Consider the following 14,336-nt stretch of genomic DNA (forward strand, 5'->3'; position numbering starts at 1 on the left):
AATCATTTCTTTTCACACATTTTGGAGCAATCAGCTTTACTATATAGCCAAGGATATTTACAAAAATGAATTGGATTTTAAAATGCAATAAAACAATAGGAAAATAGTGGATCTAGTCTGAATTTAAGGGCTATTTAACCTGGCTCTGAGGTTGATTTGTCTGCCACAGCAAACTGAGACTCATCAGTCACAAACAGTATTTTAACTTGGCATAGGCCACATTAACAATACAACAAACTCTTATTCTTCAAAGTGGCAAAGCTATTTTTGGTATAAGCCTGGTCTGATTGTAGACATGTAGGCTGAAGACAGATCCATGACGAGATCAGCAGGAATTCTTGATGTTCTTCCATGGCCCTGGCCTCCCACCACAAAACAATATAGGAATGAAGGAATTCTCCATAAAGCGATCATGCCAAACTAGCAGGAGCTCCTCTGTGGCCCAGGAAACCACCATTTGCTCTTCTCAGAGGGAGTATTCATACCACACGCTGCAAGGAAGGAATGCAGAGTACCATTACTCTCTGGGGAATCCAGCCTTGGCATCTTAACATGCCTTCTTCCCTGCCCCATGTCAAGCAGCTGGAATAGGCTAGGCTTCCTCCAGCGCCACAATGGCAGCCTCAGATCAGACAAAATTTTATGGTCAACTTAAACAAGTGATCCATCTGGAGGCAGAGACTGTCCCACGGTTCTCAGTTTTCAAGACCAGTAAGTCTTGGCTAGAGAAGAAGAGGAGGAGATGAGGCAAGAAGAAAACATAGAAATACTGTGTGAAAATGAATTTCTCTACATGTCATTTTGAGTCTTTTCACTGTTACCACACCCTTAAATCTGGATGCTGATCACTGGGAGTACTTACTACAGGCGATGTACAAGCTTTATAATAATAATAATAATAAAACTTTATTTATACCCCACCACCATCTCCCAGTGGGGACTCGGGTGGCTTACATGGGGCAGAGGCCCAAACAATATAGGACAAAATATAGGTAACATAATACAAATCACACTATAAAAAGATAAAACAGTAATACAATATATCAATTAAAACAAAAATACATGATAAAAAATTGCATTTAAAACACATAAATTTATAGGCCTAAGGGGGACATGCAGTATTTGTGGGGGCTCATGTGCACTTACAAACACAATCTCCTCCCCCAGCACATAAGCAAAAAGCAGCCACTTTTGAAAGATTTGTAAAAGAAGCTAGATTTAATGCGAGTATGAAAAATGCAACAATAAGTCTTTGGTGCTCAGTTCTATTTCAGATGGTATTATAGTAAATAAATTCACAGGATGGGAGTTGCTCCAAGCAGGCAAAGCAGTGGTGGATGTGAGGAATGAAGCGGTTGTCCAACACATATGCTGAAGTCTGAGCAAACTTGCAGAATTTACTAACAGGAGTTTTTAACTGTGATATGGCCAGCAGGGTTACTACCAAAGATATTTCTTTGGAGCTCCAAGGACAGAGGGAAGGGTTGTGTTCCTTCATGAATGACACCTCAAGCCTTTTAATCCCTCAAAGTTAACTCGATTTTTACTGTTTTATTTACCTGCCTTCATACCTTCATTGGTATTTGTGACCAAATTAGGAACCTCATAGGATACAGGTATGGTAGATAAAGCTGAATCATAGTGCTATCGTATAGTGTGAAACTGCTCTAGAAGTACCATGTTGTTTACAATCTAATTGCAACAGCCTTTTCCTCCAAAACAGAAGCCTCTGCTTTATTGCTGGACAACTTTGGCAAGCCAGAAGCCAAACGTTTGTCCCTGGTGTCTGTCTAGGCCATACCATGTCCAGAAGTGACCACAATGGCAAAAAGAAAAAGAGTAAATGTCTGGATGCCTTTGCCTTGGATTGGCAATGGCAGCTGGGCCCTGCAACTGCTCAATACAAAGATTGCTCCTAAAATAATGTTTTTTTCACCTAGGGAATGGGGCGCAGACGAATGTCTATACCCACCTGTGTATAACAAGGGGGTCCTTACTGTACTTCAGCAGTAGTTCCCTCACGGTGACAGGGGGATGAAGACCCAACAACTCTGCTCTCTCCCAGCGCTGCCAACGGGTGATTCCTGTCAGCAAAGCAAAGGACAGGATTAAAGGTGTCAGCATGTCAAGAGCTATGTTTCTTAACCACTTCATTGAGAAGCTACTGTGGCTGAGAGAACTTCAGAGAGCCATTGTGGTGAAGTCATTTGTATGTTGGACTATGACCGGAGAACAGGATTTGAACCCCTCCTTAACCATGAAAATCCATTGGGTGGTTTTCAGCAAGTCACACACTCTGACCCTTAGAAAAAACTGATAAAGTTGCCATAAGTGAAAAACGACTTAAGGGCACATAACAACAACAAATGCTCCTTTGTTTACGATTTGTAGGGCATTATCTTTGTAAACAGTACTTCAATTAGTTCAAATCTTCTGCCCAAAGGGGTTTATAATCTAAAATTCAGCACAGAAAAAGGGAACAGAAAGGCAGAGTGAAACTGCATTCATTTCAAGGATATGCTCTTAGGCTCAGTGGTAACCAGGCACATGATTCCTACCTGTGCAAGGACCATATTCCCAGCTGAGGTCAAAATGCTTCAATAACTCCACTTGGTCTGGCTGTGCAGCATCTTGCAAGGAAGATTCTGCTTGGGCTGTGTCTGTTTATAGAAATACATGGATTAACACCATCCTATGTTTTTTTTTCTTGTATGAAATGAGCATAACTACAGTTCCCAGAGTCTCCTAACCAGCATGATTTCACAGAAGCCCAGAAATTTAAGATTTCCAAAACATTTGAAGCAATAGTTTTTTTCCTGATTTTTTTCAAAAGAAAATGTAATATCCTCTAATTATTTTCATGGGTTTCAAGGTAGATCACAGCCATTTAAAACAATATTGTACCACTACAAAAAACTATTAATACAAAAGTTAAAACACAAATTGGAGTTCTGTTTAAAAACACAAGTTAAACTGTATTTAAAACATAGAAACACCCTCCCATTGAAAGGTCAATCTGCTGTAACACATTAAAAACTAAATGCCTCTCGAAAAGGCTTTTACCTGCCAGCAACTAGACCTCCCAACGTGGGAGCAGCCACCAAAAATGCTCTCTTTTGTGTCCTCACCAGACAAAACATGTATGGAGATGGGACTGAAAAAAACCCTTTCCTTGCAGATCTTAAAGTCAGACAGACTTGTGTGTTCTTTCAGATAGTTTTAGCTCAAGCTGGGTAGGGCTTTAAAGGTCCTAACCAGCCCATTGGGCTCTGCCCAGAAACAGATGGGAAGCCAATGGATGTGATGACTCATGGGCCATGTAGTCCCGTTCCTAGTACTGTTGTGGCAGATGAAGAGGAAAACTTGGGTTTCCCACCGTTTCTGCCAGATTTCGAGCCCTTGCAGCTGCAAGATGTTTGCCCACAAGAGGTCAGCCAAACAAGCCTTGAGCAGAAATCTCCCCCATTTTCTCGCCGGAATTATTATAATCAAGATAGAAGCGCTCGGGAGGCGACTCGCCGGACCGCCAGGATAGCTGCCAGACAATTAGCTGATTAAGTCTGCTTCCCTTGGGAAACTTTAAGGAGTCATGCATCTGGACACAGTATAGGTTTCGTTTCTTGTTCCCCAGAGAAAGTGTTCCTTGGCGGGAAAACAAGATCCTATATAGGTGTTTGCCCGCAAAAGAATCCTTGCGGAGTCAATTCGTCGGCTTGAGGAGTGAGATCGTGTGTAGACTTCGTACTCCAGTTCCCAGTTCCCGGATCAAGTTTCCAGCCCAGCCTTGTACCATGGACTTCTATGGACTCAGTTCTTGATTCATGTTTGCCTTGTTTCCAGTTTGATCTTGCCAAGTTTCAAGTCTTGCCTTGCCTTGTGTTTTAAACCACGGACCTTGCTTCACAGTCTCAAGCCTTGTTTTCCAGTTTCCTTCGGATTTACCTTAAGCCTCAAAGACTAAGGACAGTTCCCCACACTATTGCTTGCCAAATAGTGTGTGTTTCGGTGAAGTGGATTATAACTTTGGACTTTAATATCACATATTGGACATTGTTTTCCTGGACTATATTTGACCTTTCCTGAAAGGTCTACTTCTGAACTATATTCTACACTTATTTTTATTGACTTTATATATTTCCCTAATAAAGATATTAGATAGATTCTGGTCTCTGCGCATGGTTATTGGTGTTCTGCAGCCTGGGTCCTGACAATGGAGCTCTTTTCACAAGGGGGTTACATGCTCCCTATAACTTGCCCTAGTCAGCAATGTGGCCTCAGTGTTTTGAAGTTTTCCGTTTCCAAGGGCAGTGCAATATAAGTACCTCACAATATTCCAAATATGATGTAATCAAGGCATGTGCCACAGGAAAATCTGATCTTTCAAGGAGTGGACACAACTGGTACACCTGTTTTAGCTGTGCAAATGCACTCCTGGCCACTGCTGAAACCTGGGCACCCAGACTCATATCTGAAGCAAGTTAAGTGGTAGAGTGGATTGACACCTCTTTGCCATTGTCAATTATGGAGCCTTCTGCGTGTCTAATACAAAAGGAAGGCAGTTTCCCTTCCTTCTTGACATTATTTATATTGTAGAAGATGATCTGAAAAGCCACCTATAGTTTTCCCCCCCCACAATAATCCTGTTAGATATAATATACATACTGCGACAAACAGTGGGGAATAGTATAATTCACAGCCACCTTTGGTTCATGTTCCAAATATATTAATGTTGAAATGCCCTAATGTTTTTTTTTGTGGTTTTATTTCTGAAAATCATACAGATAACAATGCACTACAGTACAAACCTTGACATTCTATAAATCAATATAGATAACTAAGTTTTTGTGACTAAGTTACATGTTCAGTTTGTATTTCAATATAGACCAATTAGTTTGGTCTATATTGAGGAGGGAATTTAAGGGGAAACTAATTGAAATGTCTGAATGTCACCAAAATTGTTTATCTCCTTGATGTGAATACATGCAAGAGCAGTTGTACTGGAAAACAATGGTTTCAGTCCCCTTTTATATGATTATTCTTTTTAAAATAGCAAAACTCTTGTGCTTATGTGCCTTCAAGTCACCTGCTGACTTATGGTGACAGTATGAATTTCATGGGGTTCAGGCAAAGAATATTCCTCTGAAATATAGCCTACAGCCACTGGTATTCATCCAAGTTCTCACTAGGGCTGACCCTGCTTAACTACCATGATCAGACAGGATCTGGTGCCTTTAGGGTTTATAGGCCTTAAGCTTTCTAGGGTTAAAAAGAACTGGGAGATGGTGAGAGGGAATCTAATTTGCTAATAATAATAATAACAGCAACAACTTTATTTTTGTGTCCCGCCTCCATCTCCCCAAGGGACGGCTCACATGGGGACAAGCCCAATCAACATAGATTAAAACATATATGAATAAAATTAACAACATTATAACCACATAAACAACATTATAAAACATCAACAGCAATTTAAAAGGTGAGAAAAAACAGAGAAACACATTTTTCTCCATCATATTTTATAGTACAAAGTTAATGAAACAGTTACCAAAATACAATAATAATTAAATTAAATATCCATGTCTTATATACCCTGGTATTAGGAGATGAGAGAAAAGTAGTACTATTATAGCCCGCTTCAAAGTCATGGTCATGAATCAATAAAGGGGGAGTGAGAATGTGTTTGAAAGAACCAAAATCTTGCACTTCTCAAAGGTGCTGCTCTTGTATGCCTACAACTCAGAATCTGGAATGTTATTATTTTTTTTTCACAGATGACTGACAGAAAATAAAGGAAGATATGTGTTTAATTACAACACTTGGTCTCTTGTAGAAATACTCACCGTGGGTTGGGATTTGACATTCCTTTCTTTCTTTACTCCTTCTTTTCCTCTTCTTCACCACTTGGAATGAGTCTGTGATGAGTCGCTTCCTACCCATGGCTCCATGTGATGCTCAGAGAGCATTTAGCAGCTGGTCTAAGTAAGGAGCAGCAGAAGGAGAAGAAGCAGAAACTCTCAGCTAACTCGTTTTGTGTTCTCATCCCAGCTACCTATTTTCTAAAAAGAGTTTCTTTTTGGGTTCCTGTCTAGCTGGTGACACGATCGCATACAGCTCCTGGGATTTACTAAATGGGAAAGGAAAGATATTTTGTAAATGTTCAGAGACCTCTTCCTCTTATACATTTTGTCACATTTTCCAGGATTTATGTATTGATACTGAGAATTTGTGCTGGTCAGAATCTCTTCTCTACACAGAATCCCATTAGCCTGTGATACAGTTGGCAGAATCAACCATGCAGAATTGCAATAACTGGCACTCTACATGAGACCCAATGAGAAGATCATGCCCTGCAACCTGCTCTGACCCATTAGTAGTACTGTTTCCAACCCACCCCAGGGTACCAGGCCAAAAGGAACTCCTTTTCTCTAACGTCACCAACAAAGTGCAAAGAGATCTTGTGGCACCTTAGACACAGAGGGTGAATCTACACTGTAGAACAGTGGTTCTCAACCTGGGGTCTCCAGATGTTTTTGGCATACAACTCCCAGAAATCCCAGCCAGTTTACCAGCTGTTACGATTTATGGGAGGTAAAGGCCAAAAACTTCTGGGGACTCCAGGTTGAGAACCACTGCTGTAGAACTAATTGAGCTTAACTGCAATGGTTCAGTGCTATGGAATCATGGGAGCTGTTGTTTGGTGAGGCATTCTTTGGCAAAGGTTCAAGTAAAGTGGCAATATCCTAAAGCACTATATGATTACAGTTAAAGTGGCATCAAACTGTATTAATTATCATATATACTCGAGTATAAGCCGGCCCGAATATAAGTCGAGGCACCTAATTTTACCAAAAAAACTGGGAAAACATTGACTCTAGTATAAGCCGAGAGTGGTAAATTTCAGAAATAAAAACAGATACCAATAAAATTACATTAATTGAGGCATCAGTAGGTTAAATGTTTTTCAATATTTACATAAAGCTCTAATTTAAGATAAGATTGTCCAACTCTGATTAAATCATTATTCTCATCTTCTTCAATGTAAATGTGCTTATGTATCCTTTTAATAATAATAGAGTAAAATAATACATGTAATAATAATAATAATAATAATAATAATAATAATAAATACAGGAAAATAATACATGTAGTAATAAATAGAGTAAAATAATAAATATAATAATAAGATCAGAGTGAAATAATAAATGTATTAAAATAAAAATAAAAATAGAGTAAAATAAATGTAATAGTAGCAACAATAATAGAGAAAAATAATAAATGTAATAATACCAATAATAATAGAGAAAAATAATAAATGTACCATATATTCTCGAGTATAAGCTGACCCAAATATAAGCCAACCAGGACCCTCACCCAAGTATAAGCCGAGGGGGGCTTTTTCAGTCTTTAAAAAAGAGCTGAAAAACTAGGCTTATACTTGAGTATATACAGTATATGGTGTACATGTACCCCAAGAGAATGAAGCTGGTAGCAAAAGCTTTCATTGACAAGAGGATGTAGCCAAACTGCAGATTTAATGCAGTTTGACAGCATGTTAACTGCCATGACTCAATGCTATACAGTTCTGAGATTTGTAGTTCAGAGGTATTTAGCCTTCTTTGTCAGAGAACTCTGGTGCCACAATCAACTACAATGCCCTCTGTGAATAATGTATGTTGATCAACTGTGCACTGACTTCCACACATTAAAAAAAACTCATGCAAAGGCATCTTCCAAGAACTTTGAAGACCATCATACTCTGACAATGAGGGATTGCCTAAGTAAATAAAGTACAATACCAGGATGTCAATTTATGGAGTAGACTTAGTTTAGGAAGTTTGACCCCAGTCTAACTGACATGCTATGAGACCCTGGCAGTTTGAGTTTGGGGAGGCATAGCCAAAAAAAAAATAGGGGGGGGGGTGTTTGAAACTTTTTTTAGCAAATCATAAAGAGTAGTTCCACAACGCAAAATAATTTAGAAATCAGACTCCATTGATAAACTTCAGTGGACACTCAAGACAGAAAAACTTCAGTGGATACTCATGGGGATTTGGTTAACCAGTTAACCAGTTTTTTTTATTTAAAAAAATGCACATTTTCAGAGGGGGTTAAACCCCTAACCACCCCTTCCCCATGGATACAGCCTTGGGCACCAGCAATTCTTTTGTCAGAGAAATAAATAATAATAACAACAACAATAATAATATGTTTATTTATACCCCACCTCCATCTCCCCCGAAGGGGACTCGGGGTGGCTTACATGGGCCAAGCCCGGATAAAAACAATAACAATATAAAAAAACATCCAAAGACAAAAACATCCACAATTATAACATTTAAACATTAACCTATAGAAATAAAAAACAGACTTAATAAAACATGGAAGTAAAAACAGCGCGGTTGTAATAATAGGCTAAAGGTCTTGTAAAGCTACACCTCCCATGACCCCAAAGCATAGAGCCATAGCAAACAAAAAGTGGTGTACAGTAGGTGCACTTTTTGTAGACTTTGGGTGCATCTACACCGTAAAGTGAATGCAGTCTGGCACCACTTTAAGTGCTATAAGAATGGTATATATATATATTAAAAAACAACAACTTAAATGTAGGTTTTAACGTGTGTATTGTGGTATGCTAGTATATATTTTCTTTACAGTCCCAACTGGGTACTATCTTATTATGAAACATACCCAGGATTACTTGTTGTTGCATAGTTTTGTCTATATACACACAACAGCTGTGGACTGTTTTCCGTTGAGTTTGATGTATGCTTTACTTTATATGTTACATAATAAGGTTGTATAATTGTATATATACCGTATTTGTGGACTGTTTTCGGTTGGAAGTTTATGTGTGTTTTGCTTTATATGTTTCATAATAAGATAGTACCCAGTTGGGACTGTAAAGAAAATACTCTATATACTAGCATACCACAATACACACGTTAAAACCTACATGAGAGTATATACATTTAAGTGGTTGTTTTTTTAATATATATACTACAGGAAAGGAGATTCCACCTGAACATCAGGAAGAACCTCTTCACTGTGAGAGCTGTTCGACAGTGGAACTCTCTCCCCCGGACTGTGGTGGAGGCTCCTTCTTTGGAGGCTTTTAAGCAGAGGCTGGATGGCCATCTGTCGGGGGTGCTTTGAATGCGATTTCCTGCTTCTTAGCAGGGGGTTGGACTGGATGGCCCATGAGGTCTCTTCCAACTCTACTATTCTATGATTCTATATACCATTCTTATAGCATTTGATATAGATATCTGTGCCCTATCGACCACTTTAAGTGCCACAGCTCAGTGCTACAAAATGAGAGTTGTAGTTGCACATGTCTTTAGGCCTTCTCTGCTTAAGAATTCCGGTGCCTCTCCAAACTACGGCTCCATAGCATTGAGCAGCCATGGCAGTTAGTGGTGTCAAGCTGCACTACTTCTACAGGGTAAATGCACTCTACATTTAAAGCTTCCAACTTGTCCTCTCAGGCCGGAGCTACACTGCCATATAATGCAGCTTGAACAGTATTATATGGTCAATGTAGACCAAGCATGGGCAAACTTGGGCCCTCCAGGTGTCTTGGACTTCAACTCCCATCATGCCTCACAGCCTCAGGCCCTTTCCTTTTCCCCCTCAGCCGCTTAAGCGGCTGAGGGGGAAAAGGAAAAGGCCTGAGGCTGTGAGGCATGATGGGAGTTGAAGTCCAAGACACCTGGAGGGCCCAAGTTTGCCCATGCCTGCGGACGTTTTCCGCCAGCCTCTGGATAAAAGCAGGAGAGAGAGAGAGACGCCTGGGGAGAGAGGAAGCGACGAAGGGCGCGAACAAGGAAAGGCAGGGGCTTCATTACCGGGAAGAGCTGCCAAACGCGACCCCGACCCTAAATGTGGCCTCTCCGGAGTGGGAGGAAGATGAGCGACACAGAGGTGGTTGTTTGCATCGCCCAGTAGCAGAGCTGCTTTCGCTTTGCAAAGAGAAACTCCTCCTCCTCCTCCTGCGCAGGGAGGCTGCCGAGCGCACAGAGGTTTCCAGGGACGTAACACCAGTGGAAAGAGATCCTCCCCGTGATCTTACATAAGATCCCCACTGGATCGCTGCGGGGTGGAAAGTCATTCAGTGCTGGGGGAGAGCGGGCAGGACTGTAGCCAAAGGGGGGGGGGGGTTAAAAAACCAGGTTTTTAAATTTTAAAAAACCTGGTTTACTCATGAATTTTAACTGGTTAACCAAATCCCATCTTCACAGGTCTCGTTTCCTTTTTGTTACTGTTTCCGATTCCCCTTCACTTGCTTGTCTCTCTGGATACATTTGGCACCAAATCCCAGAGAGATGAAGAGAGTCAGTGGACAAGACCTTTGGAAATTCCCCTTTTTACTAATTTCTTAGGCAGACTTTTAATCTTGAAGGGATGAACCATTAACAGAATAGCCCCTTGGCATATGGCCGAAAGGCTGGGCCACACAAAGCTTTTTCTGGAACACGATGTTGTTCCCATTCAAATGGTCACAAGGCCACAGAAAATTGGTTTAGGAATGTAACCTCTTGGTTGCACATTCTCTGTCAAATTCAAATTCTAGGATGAACCATCCTTGGCTTCAGGCTTGCAATCTTACAGTTATATGTTTTATTCTATACAAACATCATTTGTCTTCTAAGGTCAAAGCTGTATGCATTTCTGGGCCCCAGGTACAGGTATAGGACTCCCACAGCCCTGCTCTCCCCGGTTATGTTGGCAAGACAGTGACATCTCTGCTGTAATTATAAGGTGACCTATAAGGTGTAATTATAAGGAGTCCTATTTTTGACCCGCATGTTCTTCCACAGTGAGGACATTGTTTTCGAGGTGGAAGGCTTGAGATGAATCAAATTTAAACAATATTTCTTTGTTCAGTTGAACTTCAATAGTCAAGATCTGTGCTCTACTGAAATTAGGGTGCTTCTAAGTCACATAAGGTAGCACCTCCTCCATATTGGCGAGGGACCAGCCATGCAATTGGTTCAGCATGGTTCGCATAGGCAACGTCGCCCTACCCTTTCTGCCCTATTTCTCCACAAAACAAAGATAAAGCCTTGTTACTGCTGCTGAAAGCTGTCCATTTCCATGTTCACCCTCACTGATGTCATGATAGAGCTTGGAGAAGGAATCCTGCCACTATCTACCTATCCTGACCACTCTGATATCAACTGATTCACTTAGGAATGTTTATCCACCTCTTCTTCTTCCCATGAGCCAACTCCCAACCTTCCTAGATGTATCTGGGTTAGATCATACCCTGAGTAACTTGCCTATCTTAGATAGTGAGGGACATCCCACAACACTCACTCTATGACTGAGCTTGAGTAGGTCAGCAACTTGCTGGCAAAGAACTTCAAACCCTTTTCAATGAGTCCTGTTGATGATGCAGAGAGAGATCCAAAGGAAGAGCTTCTGAAATCCCTCTGTGAGCACACTTACCTTATCTTCCCGAAGCCATTTGGGCTCAAGCCATCTCTCATCATCTCCGAGTTTATTATGATCCTTCCACTCTTTTGCAGCCCTACCCTTTTCTTTGACTCAGATCTCTTTGTCATTATCCGCCTCATAGAATCATACAGTTGCCAAAGATGAATTGGGTCATCCAATCCAACCCATTCTGGCATGCATGAACACACAGTCAAAGCACTCCCAACAGATGGTCATCTATTTAAAACCACCAAAGGAGACTTCACCACTTTCAGGAAGTTCTTCCTAATGTTTAGGTGTGATCTCTTTTCCTGTAATATATTGCTCTGTGTCCTCACCACACTAGAACTTCGATCCATTTTAAATCCATCTTGAATCCACTTTAGGGAGGAGGATTTAAACAGCTCAGTCAGACAAGTCCTGGGCTGCACCAAACTATAAACTCCAGAATTCTGCAGGAGGCAGAAACGAGAAACCAGAAACTGAAGAGGCTTTATCAGCTGCCCACTGACTAAGAAGTGATTCCCTCAAGGAGGCAATGCCAGCCGGAAAACCGAATATCTTGTCAACAAAGACTTCAATCTCCTGAGGGGAGCTGGAGATGAGAGATTGTCATACTCCAAGAACATACAGATAAAATCTGTATGTTTTTCATTGAACTCATCATATCTGCATAACAGCCATATTGTGTTCTGAGTCTCACCCTTTGTACAAACCAGACTTGATCAATATGAACTGTTTAATACACTGAATCACCCTCTACCTCTGATGTCATCAGGCTTCCCCAGCCAACGGGAACCTGGGTTGAAGCCAGGTCAACTTCTGTCCAATCCGTGGAGGCCACAAGGACTTTGAATGACCACCAAAGGGGATAAAATGCATGGTTGTGTTCAATTCCTTTTGAGTGGGGATTCTGTATCAGACATCCTTTCAGGCCTGAAAGTAAACAAACCCCTGTTCTTGTCTTCACTCACGTTGCATGTCTTCATCTAGTTGACTCAGTAGCAGGGCACGCCAAGCACCTGATCCTTAAACCAGGTAGCTGAATTTTGACTTTAAATTCTAACCTAAATTCGACAGTTTTCATGTAATTATTATCCTCAGACACAGTCACTCAATTTTTTTATGTTGTTCTGGTTTACAGGAGCTGATGCTGTTGATGTTTTGTTGTGATTTTATAATTTCAGAAAAGCTTTTTTTAAGGCTTGCCTTCCCAACCACGTATTCCTGGAAAAGAAGGGAAAGATTTTGCTTCTTTTTCAAGCTCTGCTGAACCACGAGGCAACAGTAGCAAACTAATGACTGTAGCTCTAGTCCCTGGCCTCTCATGAGTCAAAGCAATCTACTTCTTCCCATGTGATGGGTTTCCAGGAATACTACAAGACATGAGCAAAGCAAGCATGCTGGCTAAACAGAATATACTATGAGATTGGACTAAACCTTTCTGCAGCCAAATGGAGGCGGCCAGCCAGTCTCCTGAACATCACGTTATTTTGACCATCAGCCAAAGTGATGAGCTCCCAACGCAACACAGGGAATGAGTTTCTCTCTGACTTTCTAATTCAGAGTGATGGTACAGTGTGTGAAATTGTTAGAGATCCTGTTAAAGTAGCAAAGACTTCCATTGGCTCAGGGGAGCAATTTCAAAAATAAAAATAGCTATTAATAAAATTACATTATTTGAGACATCAGTAGGTTAAATGTTTTTGAATATTTATATAAAACTGTAATTTAAGATAATAATAAGACTTTAATAAGATAAGACTGTCCACCTCTGATTACATATATAATCTTACCTGAATATAAGCCAGCCAGGACACTCACTCAAGTATAAGCCAAGGGGAGCTTTTTCAGCCCTAAAAAAGGGCAGAAAAACTAGGCTTATACTCGAGTATATACAGTATGTGTTTTAATTATTCCATAACCTGCCTCGAACCACAAAGAGAGGCAGGTAAAAATAAAAGTATTATTATTGTTGTTGTTGTTGTTGTTGTTGTTATTATTATTATTATTATTATTATTATTATTATTATTATTATTATTATTCCTTGCCATAAACAGCTAGAGGGGATTGCTATCAAAGGTATATAAGCCACTGATGAACATCACATGTAATAAGATGATAGAAACACACTGCGAAGTAGGGCAATAGTAGAAGAGCAGTGGACAAATGTAAATCTCAATTAATAGTACTGGAATGCACTGCCAAAAGAGATCAGGCAATCCCCTACATTATCCAATTTCCTTAAGAAACTGAAGACCTGGTGGTGATGGCAGGTTTTTGAGTAATTACATTGGAATACCGTCGATCAATCTGGGCCTGAATATATTGCACAAGATTTATCTAGCCTGAAATGATACACTTTAATATATTGGATTTATGGTTCCCGTCACCTTGATCAGGTTGTGTAAGTGTTATTTATTGCTATATAATTGTATTGTTTTACCTTGTTTAATAATGTGTTATCATGCTGCTATGTAATGTATGTGTTGTTTTTATGAATGTTTTTATGATCCACAGATACAATATCTAGAGCCATGGAACTTTTTTGTGTGTGTCAGGAGCGACTTGAGAAACTGCAAGTCGCTTCTAGTGTGAGAGAATTGGCCGTCTGCAAGGACATTGCCCAGGGGACGCCCGGATGTTTTGATGTTTTTACCATCCTCGTGGGAGGTTTCTCTCATGTCCCCGCGTGGAGCTGGAGCTGATAGAGGGAGCTCATCTGTGCTCTCCCCGGGTTTGATTCGAACCTGGCAGCCTTCAGATCAGCAACCCAACCTTCAAGTCACAAGGCTTTAACCCGCTATGCCACCGAGGGCTCCGCCATGGAACTGAAAGATGTGATCCTATATGTTTATGAATAAAATATACAGTTATAAAGCATTCAAATGTGATCAGA

At 40.5% G+C, this 14,336-nt stretch overlaps 1 protein-coding gene across 1 annotated transcript; it reads right to left on the reverse strand.

Annotated features, from left to right (window-relative positions):
• Positions 1-19: 19 nt before the first annotated feature.
• pold4 (DNA polymerase delta 4, accessory subunit) lies at positions 20-10,019 on the reverse strand. The gene is made up of 5 exons (XM_003214969.4): positions 9,846-10,019; positions 5,841-5,975; positions 2,559-2,660; positions 1,973-2,084; positions 20-491 (listed from the first exon to the last, which is right to left on the reverse strand). Exons 2-5 carry the CDS (start codon positions 5,935-5,937, stop codon positions 467-469), a joined length of 336 nt encoding a protein of 111 aa, XP_003215017.2. The 5' UTR covers positions 5,938-5,975; positions 9,846-10,019; the 3' UTR covers positions 20-466.
• Positions 10,020-14,336: the final 4,317 nt, after the last annotated feature.

The sequence above is a fragment of the Anolis carolinensis genome, chromosome 1 (assembly GCF_035594765.1).
Source record: "Anolis carolinensis isolate JA03-04 chromosome 1, rAnoCar3.1.pri, whole genome shotgun sequence".
NCBI lineage: Eukaryota > Metazoa > Chordata > Lepidosauria > Squamata > Dactyloidae > Anolis > Anolis carolinensis.

Coding starts and splice junctions, on each gene's coding strand:
- pold4 (XM_003214969.4), bottom strand. CDS start 5,937: ATGGGTAGGAAGCGACTCATCACAGACTCATTCCAAGTGGTGAAGAAG. Junction 2,661..5,840: donor ATGTCAAATCCCAACCCACG/GTGAGTATTTCT, acceptor TTCTATAAACAG/ACACAGCCCAAGCAGAATCT. Junction 492..1,972: donor GACCCCCTTGTTATACACAG/GTGGGTATAGAC, acceptor CCTTCCTTGCAG/CGTGTGGTATGAATACTCCC.